The sequence below is a fragment of the Echinops telfairi genome, unplaced genomic scaffold (assembly GCF_000313985.2).
Source record: "Echinops telfairi isolate 266 unplaced genomic scaffold, ASM31398v2 ScPeMD7_18;HRSCAF=68, whole genome shotgun sequence".
Lineage (NCBI taxonomy): Eukaryota > Metazoa > Chordata > Mammalia > Afrosoricida > Tenrecidae > Echinops > Echinops telfairi.
Genome location: NW_022103915.1, coordinates 87176242 through 87204177, shown reverse-complemented (window position 1 = coordinate 87204177; position 27936 = coordinate 87176242). Strand labels below are relative to the sequence as shown.

Below are 27936 nucleotides of genomic sequence, written 5' to 3'. Positions count from 1 at the left end.
ACTTTCCCAGTGAGGGTTTTCCGGCTTCTGGAGGTGGACACCCTAGTGGTCACCAATGCAGCTGGAGGACTCAACCCCAAGTTTGAAGTCGGTGATATCATGCTGATCCGTGACCATATCAACATGCCTGGTTTCTCTGGCCAGAATCCTCTGATAGGCCCCAATGAGGACAGGTACATCATTTTGCTCCCGGGTTGATGGATGTGTGGGGCTTAAGGATTTATTTAAGAGTTCAGAGAGAGCACATTGTGATCCATGAATCAAAAGTGATCTTCCAACCTGTGTCTTAGGTTTGGAGTTCGTTTCCCTCCCATGTCTGATGCTTATGACCGGGATCTGAGAAAGATCGCTCACAAAACCTGGAAACAAGTGGGGGAGAAGCGAGAACTACAGGAAGGCACCTACGTGATGTTGGCGGGCCCTAACTTTGAGACTGTGGCAGAGTCTCGTCTCCTGCAGAAGCTGGGGGCAGATGCTGTTGGTGAGAAGGGGACTTGGCTGGTGAAGGAGGGATCTTATAAAAAGGGATTGGAAAGAGTAGGAGATAACTCTTTATGATTGATAAATCAATGGCACTGGGCCTGAATAAGACTTGGTTTATTTCTAAGGATTATTCTAACAGCTATCATATGACTACCTTCAGTATTATTGGCTTGAAGAAGACATGTATCATTAGAACCAAATGAAATAAACCAAACCAGTTGTCATGGATTCTGGCTCATGGCAACTGCATGTGTTTCAAAGTTGAAGGGTAGTCCATTGGGATTGACATGTCACTCTCTGGCTATAATTTTTTGGAAGTAGATTTCTAGCCTTTTCCTCTGAAGTGCCTTTGGGTGGATTTTAACCAGCAACCTTTCAATTAGATGGGAGTACTTAACCTTTGTGCCACCCAGGGACACCACATCATTAAAACTGACTTTTAAACTATCTTAAACAAATTTAGTGGTAGAACAATCCATTCCTACTATTTATTAAAAACGTATAAGCCTCCCCTGAGACCCATCTTAATGTAAATATATATGGATCAACAATAGTTTATCATAATAATTTAACTGACAACTAGCCTCTTTGAAGAAATTTTGCAATTTTAAATTCTGAGCTGGCAATGAACAGAATGTGAGGATAAGGGGTGAAGTTAAAAAGAAAAACTGATACCAAGGGCTCAAGTAGAAAGAAAATGTTTTGGAAATGTTGATGGCGACATAAGTACAGTGTGCTTAATACAACTGAATGATGGCTTGTCATAAGATTTATAAGAGACCCCCCAAATAAAATGATTCATAATAATATATATTTTTAAACAAGAGTCATTTGAGGATCCTGACAGTTGGCTTCCATCTTTCTTCCCACCAGGCATGAGCACGGTCCCCGAAGTTATAGTAGCACGACACTGTGGCCTTCGAGTCTTTGGCTTCTCCCTCATCACCAACAAGGTGGTCATGAACTACGAGAGCCTGGAAAAGGCCAATCACGAGGAAGTCCTAGCCGCGGGAAAGCAAGCTGCGCAGAAATTGGAACAGTTCGTCTCCATTCTTATGTCCTGCATCCCTCCCTCTCACACTGCCAGTTGACCAGCCGCTGCCTTGTGGAATCCAAATAGCTGCTGCCCACTTTGGCCCTCTTCCGGGGTCACCTGCCTTTCCCGTAAGGTCATCGCAGAGAGGAGAGAGAGGATCACTTCTACTTCTCCCACCAGACCCTTCTGATGCCAGATTCTCTTTTGCTCAGCTGTTTTCTGAAAGCCATTTCCATCCCTGATCTTTCCCACACTGGAGCCCACACCTTAACACATCTGTGTGTGTGCCCAGGATTTGACTTGGGCCCTTGAACTTGGCACAGTGACTACTTTTTGGAGTAATGCTCTCACATTCCTAGGGGCTGAGTTCTGCCATCCCCATCGCACTGGAGACCTCACAAGAACCAGCCCAATACCTCTTATGACTTTTAACATTGTGCTTGGATAATAAAAAGATGGAAAAAATGAATAAATAAAAAGAAAGGTGTATCAGTTCTTCATTTTGTACAATGGTCAGGCTGGGAGCATAGGCCAAGACGGGCAGGAGAGACTGAGACCACAAGTACTGTGTGACTCTCTGTTCCTCACACAAGTAGCTGAGGCCCTGTCCTGGATAATTGTGGCGGGCCGAGGACTGAAGGATTTTGGATGTTAGAACTCTCTCACAGGGGACTCCTTGGATTGGTGAAAACATTCATGCAAGGTAGAGAGTAGCATGTTCCTGGGGACAATGGAGTAACTGCCCCAAACTCTCATAGACCTTGCCTAGTGTGTTTCTGCATCTGTTTCTTCTTATGGTTAAGGGTCTCATGAAGGAGACAGACACAAATACAAATGCAAAAATAGAAAGCATATTGTGACAAGAACTGTATAAGACTGGAGTTCTGGTGAATTACCCTTGTAGGCATGATCACAGTGGAGGCCAAGTAGCAGTTCTCCCAGCAGTGTTGGGTGCTGGAGATCATTGGTATAGCTGCCTTGTTTCATATGCAGCACTGCATTAGGGGGCAAGGTGGGGGTGGGGGGAGTTCCCTCAGCCACATGTAAGGCCCCAGGACAGGCAGGGGACCCCCCAGCCACATGAAGGACAAGCAGGACCTCTCCAGCTGCGTGTAAGATCACAGGACAGACAGGAGCTCCCCAATGGGCTTGTGAAGTTGCCCTAGCTTGTACCAAGACCACTGATGCCCCAATAGCTCAGAGGTTTTTGTTTTGTATTTTCCCCTGGCCAACTGGAGTTGAATTAAGTTAAGTTGGCCTCCTGGCTATGGGCTCTGCCAGGCTTTTTATTTTTAAACATTTTTACTGGCACTCAATACACATGTCACACAATTCAATAGTTCTATCATATCAAGAAGAGTTGTACAATCATTACAACAATCAATTTTAGAACACTTTCTTTTAATTTCCCCCCACAGTTAAATCACTTTTTAAATGAGTTGTGTAATCACCATCAGTTCTAGTGTTCCATCCCCTCTCCCTCCCACATACAGTGAACCCTCGCCACTTCGCGCTTCGACTTCCGCGGCTTCACTCTATCGCGGTTTTTGCATTAACAGCGCATGCTCTGTCATTACTGCCACTGATTGGCTCATACTGTACACGCTTGATGCCATAAATAATATAATAAATAATAAATGATAATTGTAACGTCCAAAATGTTTTACTGTATTTTCCCTTTTTCGTTTAATAAATTGGGTAATACGAGTGTAATGGTGACTAAAGGGTGTTTTTTCATGTCCTCTATGCTCTAACTACGAAAATATTTGATTTACAAATAAGGAATCATACTTCGCGGAATTTCATTGATCACGGTAGTGTCTAGAACCGATTAACCGCAATAAACGAGGGTTCACTGTATATTGTTTGCTTCACAGGTCCCCTCACCCTCTCTATCTTTCACCCCCCACCCCTACATCCCTTATAACCCCTTGCCTTAGTTCTTATCTCTATACATCTACTCTAAGCTGAAGGCTATTCCTGACTCCCATAGCTTCTGGAACTGATGAACCAGGAAACAAAAAGATCAGAGACTGGTGGAGGCAAATGTGAATGAATCCAAAGTCAGCAGGCCATATGACAGGCTGCTGATAACACCATACTGGCAGGCAATATGGGGAGTCATTGGTTCAGTCCTAAAGAACTGGATTCCCACTAGCAAGAAGAGGGATCCTTCACACAGAGTCAGCTTAAATAGGAATAGGCTACACCTCTGAGGAAACTTCCTTTCAATTGCACCAGGGCTATGACCTGAACAAGGATCTTACACTTCTCTCTATTCCTCTTACAACTGCTTTCTGCCCAGAAGAGATCCCAGCATGGAGCTGCTTATCTTATGTTAGGTCACATTATAGAGTAGAGGTCAATTGCTAAACTACTGAGAATTCTGGCCCAGCCAAGCTGACATAATACCTAGCTATCACAGATGCATAATGTGTTTCTTTTGAGTCAAAACACTGCCATTTGGCAAAAGAAAGAAAGCAACAACAAAAAAAGAAGAAGCACTGCCATTTGGACGCATCATACAAGTTGTGATATATTGACAAACACTCCTTAGCGACTTGTCACTAAGAGGAGCCGAGTTGATCTGAAAGCAGCAGCAGTAGTTGGTCAGCAAATTACAAGAAGCTTCTGTCTTCTGGCTCAAAATAATCCTGCATTTGGTCTCTGCCATGTTGACATTTGTTCTAAGGAGAAAACACCCCAAATTAAATACCTGCTGAAAATTTACTTAACTTCTTAGTTTCAGTGTTGTCTGTAAAATGTGAATAATGTTAGCACCAGTGGGCATCCAAACTGATTAAGGCACTTGTCTATGATTTAAAAATTGATTGCATTGGGACTTGAAATCAAGTTACTCATATATACTATGTCCAAGGAAAACAAAGGATCATGTCTTAAGTCACTCTCCATTAAGTTAGAGTCAAAGATGTCCCCAAGGAAAAGTCAAGGAAGCAAATGGTGTGGCTTGGTTCACAGAATCTACTAAACCAAACCCCCCACCCCACCCCAAGAAAAACCCAAACAAACAAACTGCCATCAACTTTATGCCTACACAGCAACCTTACAGGGCAAGGCAGAACTGCCTCTGAGTTTCTGAGACTGTAGTTCTTTATGGGAGTAGAAATCCCTGTCTTTCTTCTGAGAAGCAGCTGATGGTTTCAAACTGCTGAACTTGCAGTTAGCAGCCCAATGTGTAATCACTCCAACACCAGGGCAACTACCCTCTCCTAATGTCAGGTCTTAATCCTACCCTAATCCTATCCCTTAGGGTAGCAGAGAATGCCTTCCAAAATGAGACAATAACCACAGGCATATAGCATCCAGGATTATAATGAATCTCATAAGGAATTATGGCTGGAAGGCTATACTAGTTGCCTATAACTCAAATGCATTGGTGAGACAAAGGCCAGGAAAGTTGAGCCAAGGACTCTCCACTCCCCCCCCCCCACTCCCGACAAAAAATGACAATGTACCTGTTCATTCTTCTAGGGGAATAAGGGCTATCCTAGCATAATTTCATGGGGTAAATTTACCTGAGTAAAATCCATTCTATAGCCCTCATCTTGCACTTGAGAATTTTTTGTTCCCCAAACTCAAAGAACATTGAAAAAGCACATGATTCCCTGAGGATGCCAGTCTGTGGTGTTCCTGCCAATCTTGTGTTCATCAGCCCCCAAATTTATGAGTCAGGAGAAGCCTAACATCAGCTTAACATCTGATCCATGGGATTGAAACCAGACTGGATTTGCATGCTTCTACAGCTGTGTGAGCTATTTTCTTGAAATATACTTTTCTCGAAATACACTTTTCTCTCTCTCTTATTCTCTCTGTTCCTATCTATCTATCTATCTATCTATCTATCTATCTATCTATCTATCTATCTATCTATCTATCTATCTATCTATCTCTATAGCTGTATATGGCTGTGTGTGTATCACTGGTCTTGCTTCACTGGAGAACCCGATCTAACAGTCTCCCTTGGTTTTAAAGATGAGGCAGGATTTGGAGTATAGCTTTGTTGCCAGGAAAGAGGAGCCCTGGTGGTGCCATGGGTTAGACATTGGGTGGCTAACTGAAGGGTTGGCAGTTCAAATCTACCAATCTGCTCCCAGTAAAGATTTGTACTCTCTCTATAAGGTTGCTATGAATCAGAATCCATTTAATCACACTGGGCTTGGTTTGTCTGGCTGTCCATAGGCCTAATCTAGGATGTTTGTTCAAGCCAGCTAGCTTCCTGGTCCTCATGTACAAATACGTCACTGGGAGAGGACTGGCATGAAAATCCTTCTCTTCAGTATCCAAACTGTGTATACATGCCTTCATTTTCGAAGCTATACCAACAACCTTTGAATCAAATGATCTCAAAAACCTTTCATTCTATGATTCTATTAAACAATCTTCCTTTATAATGTTTCACTTGTTTAGTTGGATATAGTTGCTACTATAGTCTGAAGTATCTGTCTGGGGAAGTCATGTGCTTTCTCTTGTAGCTAGTGGAATTTTCATGTGACTTTCACACACACAACTTTTGGGGTTTTTTTTTTACAGTTTAATCTTTCCCATCAATGCACCACCAGGTAATCAGGACATACAGGTGTACTTTGTTTTTATTGTACTTTTTAGATTTCATTTTAAAACAAATTGAGCATCCAAGCACCAAGCTAGCCGGCATCAAGCAATTCTAAAGAGGTATTTTTACAACATCGTGTACTCACTCCATATCTGTGCGTCATATTTTGGAAATTCTCACAATATTTGGGGTTCTGAGACTATTACCCTTCACGGGACTAGAAAGCCTCATTGTGTTCCCAAGGAATGACTGCTGGTATCAAATTGTTGATGTTCAACACGTCACCCACTATGCCACCAAAGCTCGTAACCAAACTCTTGGCCATCGAGTTGATTCTGATTCACAGTGACCCTATAGGATGATAGAACTGCCCCTGTGGGTTTCCAAGACCATAGAAGTAATAGAAAGCGTTGTCTCTCTCCCAAGGAGCAGCTGGTGGCTTGAAACTGCTGCCCTGGGGTTAGCAGCCCAACTCATAATCATGATGCCACCAGGGATCCTTTATATACTAGGGGGGGGTGTGGGTGGATCCATGACCTGATTTATTTCAATATCTGCTTCACTGTGGTAGTCTGGAACCAAAACCATCAAATCTCTGAGGTGTGCTTGTCGTGCATTTGCTAGAAAACAGATTTGGAGGAAGGACCAGTTAGTAGGAGTCAAGTTAGTACACAAGCCAAGTGGGAAAAGAAGGAAACAAAGAAGAGGCTCGAGATGTTTCCACAGGTTCTTGTCTAAGAAACAGGCAGAATGATAATGCTAACAAGGTATGCTGAGTCTGAACAACTGATGGTGCAAGCCAGGGCAGGTGAGGCTGCTAAAAATCGTTAGACTAGAAGCCAGGTGACACAATGCGGAGGTGTGTGTGTGTGTACATATATACATACATATAATAGAGAAAGAGAGCGCATCCTGAAGGGCAGCGAAAAGGCAAGATTTTTTAAAAGGACATGGGTACGCCCAGAATTAGGCATAGGACACAAAGATCCATATGATAGCATGTTTGAGTACTAAAGATAATAATGTGCATGCCAGTCCCATCCAATGTCTGAGTTAACCTTGCACAGGTGGGAGGGGTATTAGAAACCTCCTCCCTCACTAAAGGAGGTTAAGGGAAGGGAAGGGGAGTGAAGGGGTTGTCAAAAAACCCTTTTGGCTTATTAACTGATTGACCAAAGATAAACGCTCTGGACTTTTCTACATTCACCAAAATGTAGCCTTTTCAGGTCCACTTGTTTTGTCCCACTTCCTGATTCTCATTCTACTTCCCTCTAGAATTGGGATATGACCCTGAACCTCAGACTGTTTGAAATGAGTTGCCGTGCCTGTGCTAAGCCTGGCACACAGTAGAACGGCGCATCAACTGGTGTCCTGATTTCAGCAGAAGATGTCTACTCCATTCTCAGGAGAACGACAGCGCTTGCTACGCTCATCAAGAGTTACAGCCTCAGAAGCTCACAGAGGAAGTTCTCCCCTGTCCTACCGGGTGGCTATGAGACGACTCTGGCAGTCAGTGCATGAGTGACCTCTCTCCTCACCCTAACCTCAATTAAAAAAAATAAAAATTAGACATATCTTAAACGAATCATATCCATCCACAAACTTTTAGATCTTTGACTATCAGCTTTGTCTGGGAGAGAGCCGCAACTCCTGGGCACTGTCATTTGGTGTTCTACGACCCCTTAGGATGGCAGAAATAAGCAAAGACCCAGGAGAGTGTACGTTCTCTGAAGTTCACGGAGACGTTTGTAGGGTGAGTCAGCTTTCAAGCCAGTGGATTGCTGTGGAAAGGCAAAGGAGAATGAGGATGGCTAGAGAGAACCATTCGTTTTTACAAGAGGTAGCTCATAAGAGCAATGGAAGGAGTGTGGTTTTAGTGGTGTGGTGCAGAAGCTAAGTTGCAAGTGATTTTGAGTGTGTGTGTGTCTTTTTTGTAGTAGAGAAACTCAGACTAAAGGCATTCATTGTGAAATCTTTATTTAACCCTGTCTTTGGGTACCAATCATAAAAAAAACAAACGAACAAACAAAAAAACGTGTTCATAGATATTCTCCCTAAAAAGATACAGTTCTTCATAGCTTCTCATTTCCACCCAATTCTCTCATTTCTTTTCTCTTCAATCTTTCTTCTCTTTTCTCATCTATCCCACTCACCCTTCATTTTCAAGTATGACCCTAATCTATCTGAAATAGAGATATGCATACTTCAAAAAAGGGTAGTAAGATAACAAAAACTCCATTACAGCCTGTCAAGTACTTTTAGGGTCAGAATGAAGAAAAGCACAAGTGAATCAACTTTCATTTCACCATTAGAAGATCACGCCTTCCTAAGCAATGGGGATGCAACTCTGTCCTATGAAAAAAAACCCAGAAACATAGGCCCTCCTTGCTCTGAGCAACTCGGGAGTCAGACTTGGAAATACCAGACAGGGAAAATGTAGGGGAGTCAAGTGAGGGCCCCTGCTACCAGAAAGGCTCCAGACAACAGAGGGGGGGCGGGGACAGGAGCAGAATTCTCTGCAACAACTGTGGAAGCCAGGACGGCCTCTCTCTGGTGCGGCAAAAGACACGTCTTTTCTCCGTGAGGAATGCACTGTTCCTTTTCTAAGCTGTTCTGTTCCCTAGCAGCTTTCCACACCTGACTCAAACCAGACGAGTCAAGGATGCCTTCCCCAACATAAGATGTCCTGGGCAGAGTTCAATCCTCTCATTAGACTTTGTTCCAACAAACGGGTGTTTATTTACAAGTTGACCTACTGGTCCGAAACTCTCTCATCTTGGTATTGCTTGTACTTCACAAAGTGCCTGGCACACAGCTAGTGAATCGTCAATAGTTGGGTGAGAAGAAAGGAGAAGGAAGAGCAGGTTATAGGAAGTGAGAAGAGAGAAAGCCTTTGAATCAACTTTCCAGAGCCCAGGAAAGGGAAATGGATTCAAAGGGAAACTCCAGAGAAAAGGGATTAAGCTGGGGGTGGGGTGGGGGTGTCACAGTTTACTGAGTCATATTCTTTGCTTCCGACTCCTTTGTCTTCCACCCCTCCCCAAACTTGCAACCTTACACCACAATAGTCTCATGTTCACCGTGGTCCCTCAATTCATCTTAAAGGGGAGCAAAGAGGCCAGGCAGACTCCTGACTTCTTCCATGATACCATCCCTTTCCCTAGACCGAGACCTCAAAGTTATCCGAAAAAGAAAATTGCCAAGGTGGTTTGGAGAGCGGAGAGTAGAAAGCAGTGCATGCCGGAAGAGGAAAGAGCTGGATAATGTTTACAGTCCTTCCCCCAAGACTTCTCAGACTCGTTCACGAATAGCCTTTGCACACGGTTCTCCTTGATCCACGGGTCAGAATTATTTCACTGATTGTTTTCTCGTGACCCCGTGGTTACTGGAGCTTCTTGGCTGTTTGCCAGCCAGATATACTTGCCCTCTGAGAATTGTCTCAGGGGCCATAGATCTGGGTGCAGTTGTTCCTGGGTGCAGTCCCCCTTTGCCCAGACATTCAACTGCCTCTCATTCCCTGACCCCTTCCCCCAGGGAGTTCTGGAAGCACTTTCTTTGCGGTGGAATTAATATTTATATATACACAAGAGCAGTTTGTGGGTTCTAACTTTTCACCCAGTAAGAATAACAGAAAACTATTATGAATGAAGCCTACTCTCCCTCCCCTCCTCCTCCGTGTTCTCTAGCCCTTCCTGACTGCCCCCTTCACGCAGCAGGTTTGGCTGCTGGGTGAAGGAGGGGCCCGCAGTGAGGTGTTCCACAGTGGACAGTGTCAAGATGCAGGCAGGCATCTCAGCTCGAGGTCTGGGCAGAGTCCCCAGGCAGAGCCATCGGCCCAGGCCAGGACAATAGGCATGAATCAGGTGGGAGGGGGCGTAAGTACGGTGACTGTAGCCCCCCAGGACGAGTAGCTCCCCCTGCAGGACCGCACCTGCAGCCCCCACGTGGGGGGAGGGCAGAGGTGCAAGGTGAGTCCAGCTATCAGTCCTTGGTTCATAAGCCTCGAAGCTCAGCAAATCCCCAGTCTCACCTAGCCCCCCTGCTACATACAGCCGCCCACCCAGAGCCGCCATGATGTGGCCAGCCCGAGGTACTCCCATAGGGCTCAGAAGTGTCCCTGGAGCCCCAAGTTTGGGGTCATAGTGCATCAAGGAGGCCAGGTATGGGTCTGTTTCATTACAGCCACCGCTCAGGTACAATCGGCCCTCTAAGACAGCAGCAGCGTGGGCAAAGCAAGGCTCGGGAAGTGCAGGTGCTGGCCTAAGGGAAAGCGGGAGGCAAGATCAGGCAACCCTCCTGTTCAACTCACCTTCTATTCTAAGTCCCCTCTCCCTGCCACCAAGTCGCTTCCAGCTGAGCATGACCACACAGGACAGAGTAGAGCTGCTCCTGTGGGTTTCAGAGACTAACTTTCTAGAGTAGAAAGCCTCGTCTTTCTCTCTGGGAGCAGCTGGTGGTTTCAAACTGCTGACCTTGCAGTTAGCAACCCAATGGGTAACCCACTACACCACCAGGGCTCCCTAAGTCTCCTAGCCTAGCCCTAATATCTCAGGAACAACCCCCACCCCTCACCCCACCTCCTTTCCCTGCTTACCTCCAGACATTGAGCTCCGGGTTATAGGTCTCCACAGAGTCCAGGGCCACGCCATTGTCGCGCCCACCTAGAGCATAAAGTTGGCCGTCCAGCACCACTAGGGGGAAAAAGCTGCGAGCCTGGCACAAAGGTGCCTTCTCCTCCCAGTCTTCTCGACTGGGGTCCCATCTGGGCACAGGTGGAGAGAGATGAGGAGAGTGATTCCAGGAGGCTGCGGTAGACTGGAGCCAGCAGTGTCCCCCACCCGCCCACCTTGGGGCCTGCCCACGCACACCTCCTGGGGGCCCGTACCTGAGCATGGAAGCCAAGGTGTTGGAGTGGCTGTAGAAGTCCTGTCCTCCACACACATAGAGCTCACTTCCGGAAAGGCTCGCAGCCCCGTGGCGGAAGCGCCCGGGGGCAGGAAGGGCGGGCAGCCGCCCCCACTCCACGGTTCGAACCAGCCCCATGCCACAGCGGAAGGCCCGAGCCCACCACACCCCTGCCGATGGCTGTCTGACGGCCATGTCTGCTCTTAGCTCATCGCCCCCAATCACCACCAGGGCTCGGTCAGGCTCCCTGCGCCTCTCCTGTCCCGGCACCTCAGCCTCCACCATCAGCTGGTGCAGCAGGTCCGGGGGCAGGAAGGGGGGCAGTCCAGCCGCGCGCACCCTCCGCAGCTCTCTGGTGGACATTCGGCCAAAGCGGACGCAGCGCAGCAGGGCCCTGGCCTCGGACTCCGGGGTCTCCGGGTTGGCAGCCAGCCAGCAGCGCGCAGCCGCAAAGGCCTCCAACTCTTCTTGCACGTGGAGCTCGTCGCTGTCCAGGAGCTCGGCCAGGCAGGCAGCTGGTAAAGAAGGGAACGCGGGGCACAAGGCCACAGCAGGCAGGTGGCTGAGGAGGTAGTGACGAGCTTTGCTCCAGAGCTTCTCCAACCCAGGGGCTTCAGCCAGGGGGAACAGGGCCAGGCAGCGCGCGGGGCTGAGGCGCTGGGCTAAGGCTTTCTGGCACAGAGCCAGGCAGGCAGCGCTCTGGTACTGCAGGGCAGCCTGGGCAGCTCTCAGCAGGCCTGGCCACCTTGCCCGAACGATCCCGGTGTAGGCAAAGGAGACGAGGAGCTGCAAGTCCCGGGCAGAGATGGTTCGAAGAGACACCTCTGGGCCCTGCGACTCCTTCATCCCGCTCAGGAGCATGGCACCAAAGAACTCGCTACCACAGGCGAGGGCTGCGCGGTGCACTGCAGGGCGGGCACAGAGGAAGCAGAGACACAGGTTGTGGCCAGGCTGCCGGACACCATCCCGACTCCGCAACCTTCGGGACGGCGCCAACCACCAGGGCGATAGGCCAAACTGTAGTGTGCATTAGAGGGAAAAAATGGCTTTGGACTTTTGGGTCCGGACAAGTTAAAGAAGAGTCATGGTAGATCGAGTTGAGAGGTGCTATAGAAAGCATTTGGTAGAAGAAAGCACACAATAAGCTAAAAAGACCAGTGTATAATTTATGGAAATCTTTCTGTATCATGCACAGAATATATATATATGTTTTAATTGCAAGAGCCACTGCCACCCACCAGCCTTTCATTGGGAAATTGGTCCTGTTAGGTAGCCAGACAAGGACCAGGGGGGTGGGGGGTGGGAGTGGGGGTTTCCTCCCATGCCTGTACAGGCCCCAGAGAGGGGGTTGGGAAGGAATCAGGCAAGCATTTGCCACCCATGAAGGCTTTAACTGGGCATGCTCCAATTCAAACCCCACACAGGTGGGCTTAATTCAGCCAAGGGAGTCAACCAAGACCTTCAACCTTGCCTCCCCAGCCAGAGGTGTGAAATACCCTGGCAGCGGGAGGCCTGATCTCTTGGAACCCCACTCCCAGTCAGTGGCAGGTCGGAGAGGATTCTTCCCTCTCATTTGACCCTGCTCCTGTTGCCTGTGTTCAGTGGTAAGCCGTGGCACAGCCTAGGCACAGTTTGGCAAGCTTCTCTGAAACAGCGTGTACTCTTTTGAGACTGTAAAACCTGAAACTTCTCCCATCCTTCATAAAAATTCACTTGGACTACAAACCAGACTTCAGCTTTAGGCTTCTCATTTGATGCCTAAAACCGAAGTATTACCCACTCGAGAAACCTAACAGTATCACAGCCCAGAATGACTAGAGCCCAATCTCCAGGGAGTGCCATCTCTTTGGATGCAAGATATAGCATGTAAGAGTTCCTAGGTATCCCAGCTGTCTTGTGTTGTGGCTCCCACTAGGCTATGGTTCATGGATGCCTGAGAAGGGAAATGTGAAAGAAAACTGTTGTGGAATGAATTGTGGGTACCACTCCCCCACCCCCCGCCCCAAATATGTTGTACATCCTAGCCCCTATGTAGTTAGGAGCCCTAATAGTGTTGTGGGTCTCATGTTGGCCTAACAACCAAAAGGTTGGTGGTTTGGACCCACCTGCTGCCCCTGTTGGAGCGGTGTAGCAGTCTGCCCTGGGACCACCACAGAGTAGTTCTAATCTGTCCCAAAGGGCCAGTGTGAGTCAGAATCAACGTGGTGGCAGGGTTTGCCTTTTTTAGACCTGGGATTATAATCCCATTTGGGAATGGGTTTCTTCTTAATGAGACTCTCTCTGTGTGTAGAGGGGCTTCAGTCAATCTCCTGAATTATAAAAGAGCAAATTGAGCAAACAAGCACGCTGAGGAGCTAGCTGCCATGCCACATGGAGATCCCCAAGAAGCAGTGTTGGGTTTCCCAGTAGCGAGGTGAGCACGGGCTTCCTTGTGCTGACTAACCCATCGTGACTAAATCCACGTTTGCACTACATCAAAGATTCCGCTTCCAGGTAGGGCTGACACCTGTTTCCCTCCCAATCCCACAGCACCTTTCGTCAGAATCAAAGCTTCTTTTCAAATTTACAATCTCAGTCAGATACAGAGTAAGCACAGGCTTACTTGGGCATTGCTTATGGGCTAATCTGCCCCTGCCAAGGAATCAAGGTGAAAAGAAAAGTCCCTCCCCCCAGACCCAAGAGAGAGAGAAAAAAGTCTTTCCTTAGAGCTGGAAGCCTGAATTTGGGCTTCTAGCCTCCTGAACTTCTAGAAAAGAAATTTCTGTTTTTTAAAGCCACACACTAGTGGTATTTTTCTTATAGTAGCACTAGATAACAAAATCACACCTTCTCCCAATAAAAGTACTTAAAAAAAAAAGAAAGCAGAAAATTAAAAAAACATACCTTCAACAACCATCTGCTTCAAGTTACTCCTTTTAAGACAAACAAACAAGATAAAGAAACAAGCCCCCCAACCAATCCCATTGCCACTGAGTCTATTTCAACTCATGGTGCTCCTATACAGGGTCTTCAAGGCTGTAAGTCTTTACAGCTGCACACAGTCTCATCTTTCTTCCTCAGAGCAACTGGTGGGTTTGAACCACCAAACTGGCAGTTAGTTGCCCAACACCTAATCCACAGCAACACCAGGGCTTCCTTAAGATAAGGAAAGTGAGGGGGACAGGGAGGAGAGTGGGAGGGGGAAAATGAGGAGCTGGTATTAAGGGCTCAAGTAGAAAGCAGATGTTTTGAGAATGATGATGGCAATGGATGTACAAATGTGCTTGACACAATGGATATATGTATGGATTGTGATAAGAATTGTAGGATCCCCCAATAAAATGATTTAAAAAAAAGATAAGGGAAGTGATTTGGTTACCATTTGCATGGAGTGGCAGTCTGAGCAGATTATCACTATCCAGTCACTGATATCAGGCAGCCATGGACATGCTGCTGTATCTGTAGACTGGCTATCTATACAGCCTTCTTGTCCCTGAAACTGTCCTAGTCACCACCAAACCACTTATGGCTCCTGGGATAACTCAGAGATATATGCACAGCAGTGCCTATTGAGTGTTCTGACCAAACTATTTTGCCTAAATCTAATCTAGCCTTTAAATTTAAGTTAGTGTTTACAGGACGTTGAGAAGCTGAAAGAACCAGTTAGACAAAATCCTGAGGGAAACTTTTCAAATCTAGAAAATGGACCATTCTATAGGATGCCTAATCTTATTTCTTTAAGAACTCACCATAGAGAAGGAACGCAGGACTATACTGGATTATAAGATGCTTCAGATACACACAACAGTCAGTCCCTGATTGCTTCGGGGTTCTTTCGACAAGTGGAAAAATATAAATGGAGACAGGTAATACTACGGAGGTATTGTTAATTTGTTGTGGTTCTATGGGAAAATGCCCTGTTATAAGAGCTACATGTCCAAGGACTCATGAGTGAACTGTCAGACATCTATTTAAACTTCACTAAAAACAAAGGAAGTAAAGAGATGAAGCAAACATAATTAAAATGCTAATTGCTAAATTGCATGATTTAGTGCTTGGGCATTCATATTCATAGTCACGTTTACTTCATTATGTGTTTAAAGGAAACAAACAAGCAAAAGCTGCTAGGAATCCTCTCAGGTGGGTCACACATAGGAGGTGAGCTACAAGTCTAATGAATTCCAGGCTGCTGTGACCCGTGGTGACATGCCAGCCTGTCTCAAAGGCCAGGGGATGAAGATATGACTTTTTATGTGCAGCAGGCAGTGGATTGTTGTTTTCGAAGTAGTAAACATCAGTGACTTATTTATATATATATATATATATATATATATTTTTTTTTCCCCCTGAGGGAAAAACTGCATTCCTGGAAGCAGAATAAGCAACTTCACTTCCATGTCATCAATCAACCTGGCACTTCAAACACAACGGTGCGAGAGTACTACTCACACCACACCTAAACCTTAGTCAGAATCATCCCCTGGGGGTTTTTTAGTGACAGGTCCCCACCAATACATTGGGATTATTCTTACGGAAATGAAAGCACTGGCGTACGCTTAAATTCCAAATCAACGCTGGCGAGGAATATATAATGATAGAATTTGGAATTCCAGCTAGTGCTACCAGAAAGAACACTTTCCAGATTATTTTCCTCTCGGGAATTCCAGATGTCCTTTGAATTCTCTAATGAGTAATAGCTAGGTGACTGTGGACATGTCTTGAAATCTTATATCTTTACAGTGTCCATATTCTGACTCCATTTTCCATACGTCCACGGGCAGCAACTCTGATGGAAGCAGACTGGCCCAGTGGGTCTGGCCCAGCCAACCTCTCTGAGTGGAATGGTCCTTACCTGGACCAAGGATAATGGCACCGATCTCACCAGCTTTCATTGAGAATTAGCAGAGGTGGCAGGTGGACAGTTCCTGGCATCCAGTGCCCCATTAGAAGTCACTGGACTCTGAATAACACTTCACGTATTTGCTACTTAGCTTTCCTGGTGTCGTGCCTGGCAGTGTTAAGATTTTGGCAAAACCAGTACTAGTTCAGTGGCTGCAAGGATCCACGAGCCTGCCACGATGTTCAGCACGCTGAGGAGAAAGGACACACTGAGTCTATCCACTGGGCTTCACTGGATTTTCCTGTGTCCTGAATAGACGATGCCAAGAAACAAACGTCTTTGGCTCATCGCTATTTCTGTGAGTCACTCTGCTTGTTCTACTGCCATGGATCGTACCCTTAGTCCCAGCCAGCTGGCTGGAAAGGCCTTGTTTCTGTGCGCTGGAGAAGCCAGAGAGACTGGTGGGTCAGCTTAAATCTGTCAGGGCTCCTAGGAAAACACCTCAAGTGCGCATGCCTCACCCTCAGTGGGTCAGGACAGGCACAGAAGGCCACCCCAGGGACATTCTGTCTGCAGCAGGCGTCAAACCACGGCCGTGGGGAATTATGCCATCGACAGTTTGCACACACCACTCTCCAGGGTGCAGCACCTGCACCCGCAGGCACCTAAAAGCCCACAAACCCTCCTCACCCTTCATCAGGCAGCCTCCTGCCTCCAGCTCCAGGTCACACCCGACGCCCTCTTGGTACAGGAGCTCGATGCCACGCAAGTTCTCTCGCAGCTCCTCTGCCTGGCTCGTCTTCTGGGCCACAGCCGTCACCCGGGGCGCCCCCAGCGCCTCGGCTGCAGCCAGCACATCGCGCAGCGGGGCCGAACCCAGCACCCCCTCGTAGGCAAAGGTCAGCACTGCCTCCCAGGCCCGGGGGGCCACGTCGAGGCTGAGCGGGGTCTGCGGACCCCCGCCGCGTAGCAACCGGTCTCGGAAGAGGCTGCTGACGGCGGCCAGGACCACCCGGTGCGCTCCGTACACTCGCCCGCCGACAGCCACCTGCTCGTCCAGCAGCAGCCCCTGCTCCCGCAGCCGCCGGGCCTCGGCGAAGAACAGGCCCGGGTGCTCGTCGCTGCACAGCTCCTCCGGCTGCGCCGCCGCGTCCCCACCGCCCGCATCCTCTTCCTCCTCCTCCAGGGACCAGGCTGGCGAGGGAAGGGGCCCCGGGGCCAGGGCGGGCTCTCCCAGAGGAAAAGGGTCCTGGTCCGGAGGAGGCTGGGAGGGCGCTCTCGGGGCGGGCAAAGGGAAGTCAAGGCCGCCCTTCGGGCTCGGACGGGAGGCGCGCCCGGGGTGCGAGGGACAACAAGCCGTGCCCGGGAGGCTCATGGCCGTGGCTGGCTGGAGTCAGGCAGAGATGAGCAAAGGCAACAGAGGAGAAGATCACAGCAGGACGAGAGGCCAGAGGAGCCCTACCTCCGGCCCCGCCAATCGTCAGCCCCTCCCGCCGTCCCACCCGTCTCCATCCTCCCAAGGCGACACCCCCAGGCACCAGCAGCTAGGCGACCCCAGCGCAACCAGGGCGCTCAAGTGCAGGGGAGCGTGCAAGCCGCGTGTATTAAGATCCACTACCCCGCCGGGCCAGCGCGCCTCCAGTCCTCTCGCTGGGCCGCTCGCCGGGGCTTGCACGGCAGAGGGCTTGCGCTCCGCATCCTGGTCCAGAGCCCCACTGGCTAATTATAGCCCAGGCTGGCGGGCTAGGGGCTGGGCTCCCGGTGCCCGAACTCTGACACCCAATCCCTAGGCCCGTCCCGAGATGACCCCTCCCCTTCCACCTGTAGGTCACGCCAGGGTGCTGAGCTAAGTGGATTCTGAATTCTTGGAGGATGTGGAAATGTGAGGCCCCAGGGCAGAAAGAGTGCGCTCGCTGGAAAGTTCAGGGAAGCGGGCGAAGGGGACTTGAACTGCCTGGTGGATGGGCAGGGACACAGAGCGAGAGGAGCGGACAGAGGACGTGCTTTGGGTCCGCCCGGACTTTTCTGCTGACGATAATGCTGGAACCTTGAAGTGAACGATACAGCTGTGCAGTATAAACATAGCTAGGCGCGGGCTGGCTCTCTCCACACACCCCCCATCCCCGGCAGAGGAGTTCGATGGTGGCTAAAAGGCTAAATTACGGAAGTGAAGGAACTGGAATCTGGCATCCTAAGGCAGTTTCATTTGGGGGCAGAGGTAGGACCGGTGGGGAGATCGCAACCCTGAGCAGCTCTGACAGAGCTATCTGTTAAGCATATCTGGTGGAGTTGCACTGCAAACCTCCAGGTCGGCTGTTCAAATCCGCCAGGGCCTCCAGGGGAGAAAGACACTACTATTTGTCTCCATTAAAGATTCACAGCCTCTGAACCCTTAAAGGGTGTTTATGAGTCGGAATAAGGTGCCCTGATGGGGATGTGATCCGCATTTCGAATCCGCCAGCAGCTGCAAGAGAGGAAGGCTGGGCTTTCTACTCCGGGAAACAGGTATAGTTTAAGAAACCCACCAGGAGGGTACTTAAGAGTTAGCATGGACTCGATGGCAGTGCTTTCCACTCCCCTAGTCTCAGACATTTCCAGGGTTCCTATAGGTTCACTGAGAGTTGGCAGCTCGATGACCCTTGAGTTTTGATTTTCTGATATTAAGGTCACTGTCTTTTTCTTTTAAAAAGATTACTAATTGGGCGTTAATACATATACCATTCCATAGTTTGATTACACGACACAGTATTGTACAATTGCTACCACAATCAGTTCCCATTCTTTTTCTTCTTGCACTCTTGACATCATCTTTTATACTGTCTACTCATCGCCCATCACTGAGTCGTGATGGTTGTAGATGTGAGTTGGAATAGATTTGGTCGTTTGGGACCTGTAACCCTCTCGGTGGCCTCCCAGTGGCAGGTGTGTTCTATCTCAGGTGCTAAGGGTGTGGAATCTTGCATTCGATGGCTTAGGGGGCAGCATGCATTTGGGCTTTTGGAGGGAAGGAGCTACACCATCATCTTGGACAATGCATCTTATGCATTCTGAGATTAGGTCCTCAGCTGAAGCCCCTAGGCAGAGATCCAAGTGTCTACATTAAGAGATTTGGATTAGTGTAAAAAGATGCAGACTACGATCCCAAGTATAGAGCTAGCAGACATTGTACTTTGGCTTGGATCTCGCGCCTTGAGGGTGCCCAGTGAATGCTGGACCCCAGCTGCCATATACTTACATTGTAATGCCATCCTTGCGACATATATTAATCTGGTAGGCCTGGTTCAGCCAGTTAGTGAATATTAATGAAAGTTTTCCTTTATCACCTCATTGTGTACATGGTGTCCAGTCACTTAAAAGTTTAATCTGTACAAGTCAGCAGTTCATGTATTGTGGTTCATAGCTGGCCTATACTTGTACAATTTCCTCTCCTCAAATGTGTTTTAAATTCTATACCATTGGCTAAATTAAGGATATTATCAATAGCAAGACTTTATGCCCCAGGGGAAAGACTCATAAAATGACAATGATGCCTTCTCTAAGGTGAGCCAGACACAGACGTAAGCCATAGATATGAGTGGATTGGATTTGGGGCTTGCACTTCCTTGCAGCCCCAATCTAAGTACAAGACAGACAATCGCAATGATAGAAGAGAAATGAATTCAAGAGCTCCTCTGCCTGGTGGGGCTGAAGGTAATAGCGACACACGAAAGTGAAGAGCAGAGGCCGACTGCTGGATTTGCAAGTTGAAGCTGGAGTACACAAAATACCTAAGTGCTACAAAACCTTTATTGCCACTTTTGCAAATGCAGAGGTTGGCATGATACTTGGTAAATTACTCCAAAGCCCCAAAAGGGGAGAGATTTTTGTACATAGATTCCAATCTTTTTGGTCAGACTTTGTGCACAAGTAGTGTACACAAATTTTTCCCAGGGATCACCAACTCATCTCGTGTCTCCCAAACCGCCTGGTGTCAGTTACATCTCTATTAGGAGGAGCCTGGGAAACATTTTTTTTATGAGCATTACACCTTTTTTTCTATAGAATGCTCATTATCACTATGTCGGCTCAGTTGTCCCAAATGTCTCCACTCCAGTCACTGATCTCCAGAGGCTCTGCCCACCTCCACAATGCATGCTCCACAGCAAACCTCTGAAGGGCAGATACAACCTGCCATCTTTGCCTACCACCCACCCTCCCTGAGCCTTCATCAACCATCTGCTGGGGATGCTCCTGACCACAACCCAGCAGATAAGGCACTAGTTCCTTGGGTAACAAGGCTGAGAAATGTACTACAGGGAATGACTGCCTTAGAGCTTGTCCCCTGCTTATAGCAGCCTCCACTCATCTGTCAAGTCTGCTGTACTGTGATGACTTGTGTGTGATGCTGAAGTCAGGCAACCAGTATTTTATGAAAATACCTCATGGTGAACAGGTTTCAGCACAGCTTGCTGATTCAGACAAGGAAGAGGCAGTTCATTTCTCAAAAATTCACTCTCACTGCCACCTAGTTGATGGCATCTCAGAGACCCTAAAGGATAGAACTACCCCTTGGGTAGAAAGCCTCATCCTTCTCCCGCAGAGTGGCTGCTGGATAGTGCTAACTTTGTGGCTGGCAGCCCGACATGTAACTACTATACCACTGAAAATTTTATGAATGGCAATGGAACACTGTGAAGTCTAAGGGGCACCTGACCTAAGCCATGATTATTTTCAATCTCCTCAAATGCATATGAAAGCTCAACAATAAAGAACACATAAAAATGAATGCATCTGAATTATGGTGTTTGCGAATATTACCGTGAAAAGTACCACAGACTACAGAGAAAAACAAATAGTATAGCCAGAATGCTTCTTAGAAGCAAGGATGGTGACTTAGTTTACATGCTGTCTGGAGAGTCCAGTCCTTGGAAAATGACATTTATGTGTGGTAGGTGACCGGCTAAAAAAAGGAAGACTGGCAAGGAGATGGACTGACACAATGGCCAAGGCAATCGGCTCAAGGTAACTGTGAGGGACAGAACCAGGCAGTGTTTTGCTGTTGTACACAGGCTGCAACCAGTTGGAGCTCACTAGACAGCTTGGATGTGTAGACAAACCTCAGCAAGAGCCCCTTGATTGGGCATGTCATTTGTAAATCGACCATAAACCACTTACAGTCCCATAAGCCTCTGGGCTAGCTAATTCACGAAACTTCCTCTTCTTCCTAATCTAACCCTTCACTATGACTGAAGTGAGTCAACCTGTAGCCACCAAGTGAACCCTAACTCACAGCAACACTACCCTGGATCTGTCTTTGTGTTGACTGCGACTATGGAACATTTCCGAGGCTATAAATCTTTACGGGCGCCTAAGTCCTTATCCTGAGGAGTGGCTGGTAAGTTTGAACTGCCAACCTTGTGGTTTGCAGTCAGCACTACTAGGGCTCCTCCTACACTGGAGAGGGCTAACAATCCTAGCTGAAGGGAAACCTCCGAATCCCCTCTATTCTTTCATGTAAGAAACATTTTCTAGAAAGTTGTATGGTCACAGAGGATGATTTCTTTGGTATGGTCTCCATCTTCATCCACTTGGGCACTGCTTTCTTGCCTGGGGCCATTATAGCTAAAGACCTCAAGACAAGCAGGAATGGTGACAGTGTCTAGGTATGGCAAGCAAACCGTCTCTCCCCACCTCCAGTCCCGGAAGGCTTTTGTTCCCAGCACTCTGTGGTAACTAACCTACCTCCAGGGGAACTTCCTTTTCATCCTGTGGACCACACTTACTTACCTGTCATCTCTGCTCCAAGTGGTCAGGTCTTCCTCACTTAGTTTTTGTGCAGAATGGTCCAGAGCCCTGGATTCTGCCTTCCCAAGAGACTCAGGCACGGGTGATGAAACGACTAGGAAGCGTTCACCAGTCACACTAACAGTAGTTACAGATACCTCCCTCTCCCAGCCCCCCACCGTTTGTCGCCATTTCTCCATAGCCCCGTGGTCGCTCATGACACAGTCCTTTGAGTATTAAAGGACTCAAATGGAAGTATGGAGTGCAGAAGCAGATAGCTTTACTCCTGGCTTATAAATTAACACAAAATTCAGACTTGGCTTCGGGTTATTCTGAGTGAAGTCCTGGGACCAGGATGTTAGGACAGTTGGTGTTCACAGGTCACTATGAGGCAGATTTGACTTGATGGCTTTGGGTATGGTTGGTTTTATTTTAATGCAGCATCAGAGCAATACCTATGATTTCCCATCAGTCTTGTCTCCTGGGCCTTCAAAGCTTCCTTGCAATTAGCTAGCGCTCTGCTCTGACCAGTCTTCTTACCCATTCACTCCATCAACGAGAACGTACACAGCGCCAAGTCTATATTGGTCCTCAACCAACCTACAACCCCCCCAAATACTTTATTGCTGAGTCATCTCAGTGTTTGAATGAAGGGAGAGAAGAGTCTAGGATTGCCACATCCAGGTAGCAATCAAGGCCCTTGGGTCCTACGTAGAGAACCATCTACTCTGATCGGTCATGTCAATCTTGTTAGTCCCTCCAGGTCACTTCTACTTCATCCGTCCGATACCTGGGGAAGAACAGGAACACGTAGCTTAGGGCTATCCATTAGTACCACCCATCCTTCGCTGCCCTCTAGATTGTGGACCCCCTTTCTGGCCGTCCTTGCATCTCTCTCATACAATCCTACGGCCCCTCCCAAGGGTAAACCCCTCACACCTTTGTGTGATCCCAGAATCACTAAGTGGGGTCCTGTGTCCAGCCTGGAACATCTCCCAGCCAGCCTGGGCTATCATGGCTCCATTGTCAATGCAGAATCTGAGAAAGAGAAAGGGTGTGAAGTTTGGACTCTCAAGCAGAAAAATCACAGTGACAGGCGAAGATAAGATGAATTCAAGATCAGGGCCTCACCTCTCATCTGTAGCAAAGAGCCGAGCTCCCCGTTCCTGACACATTGTTTCCATCATCTCCTGAAGCCTTATATTACCTACACCAAGGGGTAGGGGACAGGGTTCGCTTAGTTTGAGGACATTTTCCCATGGCTGAGCTATATATTTCATGCATAATTTACTGAGAAAAATGAAGCAGGACTTGTGAGGCCAGGGCTGGGTTGAACAGGGTAAGAAATCAAACTATGGGTTTCCCCAAGCTCTGACAAGATTTAGAGTATCAAGAGGGAGAGACAGAGTGCTCAAGAATGATCTGGAGACACAGTGTTCGGCAATACGTACACCCCACACCTCCCACGATGAGGGCCTCTTGGGATCCACAGTGCGCCATGGCTCGCTCTGTGATCTCTACCAGCATTGCAAACACAGTTTCCTGTCAGGGTGAGAGATGACGACAACTTCAAGGGCACCCTCCCAACTTAGTTCTGCTCCCACATAAAAACTCTCCAGTCCCAACCTCCGTCACCACTTTTCACTCCCTTACCTGCAGAGAGAAACAGAGGTCCTCAGGAGTACACTCGCCTGTGCCCAGCATGCGCTGGGCTGCCTCCTACAATTAACGGGGGTGGGAAACAGTGCTTAGGAGGGTCCGGCGGAGTGGCAGTCGGCATACTGCGAGGATCACTTTGTTCCACCATGTTTCAGGCGACTAGTACATCTTATGCCACACTCGACTTCACTGGCACCTGGTTCTAGAGTGGCAGCATTTATTCAATAATTACTTCTTGAGCACCCGCCCCAACATTCCCTGCCCCACCTCTTACCCAGTCCATGCTCCATCTCTATTGCCTCGAACAGTGTCCGGCACAGAGAAGACGTTCAGTTAAGGTATGTGCTAAATGAATTTGAGCATCAGATCTAAGCTCCCACCACACTATGTCCTGAAATTTCAATGATGAACAAAATAGACACATTCCATTGCAGAGGCATGAAGGTGCCCCCTTCTCCCCCCTCGTACACTTACCTCAATGAAAGACAGGATCCCCGAGAAGGACACATCCATCCCCTTTACAGTGTACGGCAGCTCCACTAGCTTCTTGCCTCTGTGGGGGAGCGATTGAACGAGACACTAAGGCTATAGCCAGCTAGCTGCTCCGTACCCGCCCCCCACCCAGAGTTCCTGCCGATGCTCACATGTACGTATAGACACAAGGAAACCCGCAAAGCCCTACCAAGCAGCCTCCCTTCACTTTATCGTGTCCTCTCACCGCTTTGCCATCTGTTCAATGTTGTAGCCTGGACTTGGGTCATTGGAAATCTGACAAAGAGAAAAACAGAAAACAGACCGAGAGATGATGAGGGCAGAACCCAGGAACCATGAGGAAATTTATGTACCCACCCCTCCCTCCATTTCTAGGGCTCCCCAGAAATTCATTCGCATCTTAAATTCTCTGCAGTCCCGTTAGCTTACCTTTAGTACTCGAGCAAAGCGGTCCAGGCAATTACCCACAGCAATATCGATGGTTTCCCCAAAGATGCGGTAGCGATGTTCTGAGTAGGCAATCACCTAAGGGTGGTGAGGATGTCCATGAAAGCTCAAGTCTGTAAAGAGGAGTATTTGGCTTTGGGAAGAACACAGCGGAGGACCAACAAGGGCACTAACATACCAATGAAGAAACTGTCGATGTGCTCTCCTAAATCCTGGATGGGCAATTTCCCAAAGCTCTTATCTAAGAATTCCCAGAGCAGAGTCTTAATTTACAGAAGACATTCTAGGCTGGGGGAGAAGCAAACTGACAATTTATGTATGTTTCTAGCTTGGAGACTCACGGCTTGCTCCTGAGCAGTTTGGAAAATGTGGATGCTTGGATGTAGAGAACCAGAGCCCTTCTAGATTAGACTAGCAGGATGGTGGCATTTGGAAATAAGGGAAGAAGCAGAGCTAAAGAACCTAAAATCCTACATTGGGCCAGATTCAACTCAGCATTGACAAATGACTTAGGTGTATTCAAAGCCAGCGGTTTGAAAACCATTAGCCACTTCTTGGGAGAAAGACAGGGCTTTCTATTTCCAAACAGAATTATAGTCTTGGAAACTAACAGGAGCAGTTCTACCTGTCCTATAGGGTCACAATGAGTCAGCATCACTGGAGGGCAGTGGGGTTGGAGAGATTTTCATTGGGAGATTTTAGGTTTGGAAAATGTTCACACTCTTAGAATAACACACTCCATATATTTACTATCAATAATAAAGGCATAAATCCAGTAGTGCCCCTTAGTCTTAAATGCTTAATATAAAAAAAATGCTTCAAAACATAAAAACTCCTTGTTATGGTGAAGGCTTCAGTCCTTACCAGCCTTCCATTTTCCAATGGAAATCCTTACACATATCTAAGTCACAGTCAGGGTGCTGTATAGCACCGCTGAAGCAGACAACTTCCTCTAGTTTTTTAATGCTTCTTCCCACCCACTATCACAACCCCAACTCTACCTTACAAATCCAGCTGGACCAGAGCATGTACACGGGTACTGAAAAGAGCTGAAACACAGGGAATCCAGAACTGATAAACCCCTCAGGACCAAAAATGAGAGTAGCTGTACCAGGAGGGTAAAGGTAAGATGGGGGTAGAAAAGGGGAGCTGATCACAAGGATCTACATATAACCCCCTCCTAGGGGGACAGACAAAAGAAAAGCGGGTACAGGGAGACATCAGTCGGTGTAAGACATGAAAAAAAAAAAGTATAAATTATCAAGGGCTCATGAGGGAGGGAGGGAGGGGAAAAGGGTGAGGAGTTGATACCAAGGGCTCAAGTAGAAAAATGTTTTGAAAATGATGTCAACAAATGTACAAATGTGCTTGACACAATGGATGTACGTCTGGATTGTGATAAAAAGTTGTACGAGGCCCCAATAAAATGATTAAAAAAAAGTTAAACAACAAAAAGTTACTCCATACTGATGCCCACGTCTGCTATGTTACAAATGCTGCTATGGACACTTTAATTGGAGGTTCAGATGAGCCCAGTATTATCCCTGCAGTTCCCACCACTAATAAAGAACATATAGGTACAGGAAGGGCACTTCAGAAATTAAAAGGGTGTGGTAGTTACATAATCTGGTGTGAATTTGAGGATTCAGAGTGAAGGGGTGGAGTCCAGCCTGTCAATCAGGTCATATCCAATGATGACTCTGTGTGGGCATGGCCTTCTTCTGAGGATTCTGGGAACTCCCGCATTCCTCCCTGGAGGCAGGAGACACACTCTCTGCTCACTCCCTTCCAGACATCCCTGAGAAGCCACATGGACCTACCCTGATGCAGCTAGAACCCTGGACCTGGAGAAGCCACATGGAGACCCCTACCAAGCACTGAGATGCTTACAACGCCATTGGATCCTCATGACTTCCTACCCACTGGCCTGTGATCTTCCTGCATTCGGTGTCACTGCATGTGTTTCGTGAGTCTGAAGAGGACTTTCTCTAGTGTACACGAACTAACACAAAGGGTATGGGTGGAATACTCTGTATACCTGAGTATTTCCTCCGCTGACATAGAGCACAGTGGGGCTGGTGGCTCCAGTGATGAGGCGGCCCATCTCAATGTGTCCTATACAGTGGTTCACTGCCACCAACGGCTTATTCCATAGCTGGGCCACAGTACGGGCAACGACAGCCACAGAAGCCAGTGGGGCACCCATGCCAGGACCTAGGGAGTTAGAAATAGGAATCAGAATCTTACAGAGCTTAGGAGAAACAGGGGTGGGTGTGGGTGTGAGAGCTTAGGTAGGCTTGGTGGTGGCAGCAGAGGTGAGGCACGGGCTATTTTGACAGGCTCCAGGCATAGTTTTCCATTGTTGGCCACTATTCCCGTCATACCTTTGGTGAAGGCAACACAATCAATATCCTGGGAGGTTAATCCAGCCTCTGTTAGGGCCTCCTCCAACAGGTCTAGGATAACCGCTCGGTGGTGCCTGGCAGTATCCCCTGGTTGGAATCCTAGGAGGGAGAGACACACAGGGTCAGACATCAGAGGTATTTTCCCTGAAACAACAGTGGGTCGAAGAAAAAGGAATTTTGGTATTGTAGGAAGTGTCCCTTTCTCATGAAGTATTGTGGCTTCAGGTTCTCAAAGACATTCTTTCACAATTAGTTTCCAGCCTCTATGTAGGCTATTTGGCAGAAAGCCAAATAATTTTCTGTTCCCGTACAGGTTATCGTCTCAGAAACTCAAAGGGCCTATCAGGTGGCCATAAGTCTGGATCCACTTTGGTTTAGGGTTTTATATAGGCTATTAAAGAGGCTAGGCGACACAATGGTTAGAGTGCTCAGGAGTTTAATGAATGGTTCGAACGCCACAGCTGCTCCTGGAATAAAAACGTGGTAGTCTACCTCTGTTAGGACTACATCCAAAACCCACCGCCATCGAGTTGATTTTGATAATTGATCCAATACCAAAGCTTTGTATATCTTTTACGAGAGCATCAGCCTGGCACTGATGCTTAGTATAAATGCACATAAAGTATGTCCGACTCCACAGCAGACTTAGGACATCTGTCTTAGTTCGGCAGTCGGCAGTGATTGTCTAGCAAGCAAAAAGAACTCAACAAAGTTGCACGAATCCTTAAGACTCAGGTTCGAGTGACTGTGACTTTTCTACCCACCTGTCTCGTGACCTTAAAAACTGTCAAGCACTATCAATAGGCTCCGGATCAAAACCGGTAAGTGGGGATAATGCATCCCTGTCACCGGCGTTTAGGAAAACAGGTGGTGATGCTGCGCGGCGTCAACTGCACGCCCGTCCCTCGCCTACCCGTGCCAGGAGGAGTGACATAAGTCCGCCGCGGGTTCGCCAGCACAGTGCCATCCCGCACCACTCCCACGCCGATCTTGTTGGCGCTGCCTTCGAAGCCCAGCACCGCGGGCATGGCCGAGTCTGAGGAAAAGGCCGGCAGGGCTCGGGGTAACCTAAGGAAGCCCGCCGTGGCGCGCGTTCCGCCTCAGATTCCGGGGCGAAAAGGAAGAGGTGGGGCCCCGGGCTGCAAGGCCGCAATCCGCCAGGAAGACGTCCAGAGTGCTCCCCGCGGAACGCCCACACCGCCCCGCCCTCGGCGTCACCGAGCCCCGGGAAGGACCCCTGCAGGCGTCTGTCCTCCTAACTGCCAGACGCATTGAGCGGGCATATGCCACTCACGTTCCTATCTGTTCCCTAACATTGTTTTCAGTGATCCAGCCCGTCCTTCTCTGCCGATTT

At 48.1% G+C, this 27936-nt stretch overlaps 4 protein-coding genes across 9 annotated transcripts in view; 2 read left to right on the top strand and 2 right to left on the bottom strand.

The window, feature by feature from the left end:
* The window catches only part of LOC101640746 (purine nucleoside phosphorylase), a 73608-nt gene that overhangs the window by 8740 nt on the left and 36932 nt on the right, over window positions 1-27936 (top strand). The gene's annotated exons all lie outside the window — the stretch shown is intronic.
* LOC101639487 (purine nucleoside phosphorylase-like) lies at window positions 7-2871 on the top strand (the record flags this gene model as incomplete). The annotated part of the gene is made up of 3 exons (XM_004698872.3): window positions 7-173; window positions 291-481; window positions 1357-2871. Coding segments are annotated over 3 exons (576 nt in total), but the record flags the coding sequence as incomplete, so codon positions are not given.
* KLHL33 (kelch like family member 33) lies at window positions 3477-17256 on the bottom strand. 2 transcript variants are annotated; one of them, XM_045287864.1, is made up of 4 exons: window positions 16507-17256; window positions 10978-11902; window positions 10687-10854; window positions 3477-4206 (listed from the first exon to the last, which is right to left on the bottom strand). In XM_045287864.1, the coding sequence occupies exons 1-4, from the start codon at window positions 17189-17191 to the stop codon at window positions 3939-3941; spliced, it is 2046 nt and encodes a 681-aa protein (XP_045143799.1). In that variant the 5' UTR covers window positions 17192-17256; the 3' UTR covers window positions 3477-3938. The 2 variants fall into 2 exon arrangements, with proteins under 2 accessions (XP_045143799.1, XP_004698930.1); XM_004698873.2 differs by lacking the exon at window positions 3477-4206 and adding an exon at window positions 8053-10352.
* LOC101650296 (O-sialoglycoprotein endopeptidase) lies at window positions 21836-27737 on the bottom strand. Of its 3 annotated transcripts, none has more exons than XM_004698433.3 (11): window positions 27496-27737; window positions 26562-26681; window positions 26216-26391; window positions 24160-24255; window positions 23957-24006; window positions 23713-23791; window positions 23233-23298; window positions 23031-23121; window positions 22711-22786; window positions 22519-22617; window positions 21836-22369 (listed from the first exon to the last, which is right to left on the bottom strand). In XM_004698433.3, exons 1-11 carry the CDS (start codon window positions 27608-27610, stop codon window positions 22330-22332), a joined length of 1008 nt encoding a protein of 335 aa, XP_004698490.1. In that variant the 5' UTR covers window positions 27611-27737; the 3' UTR covers window positions 21836-22329. The 3 variants fall into 3 exon arrangements, with proteins under 3 accessions (XP_004698490.1, XP_045143803.1, XP_045143804.1); XM_045287868.1 differs by having other exon boundaries at window positions 23040-23121; XM_045287869.1 differs by lacking the exon at window positions 23233-23298.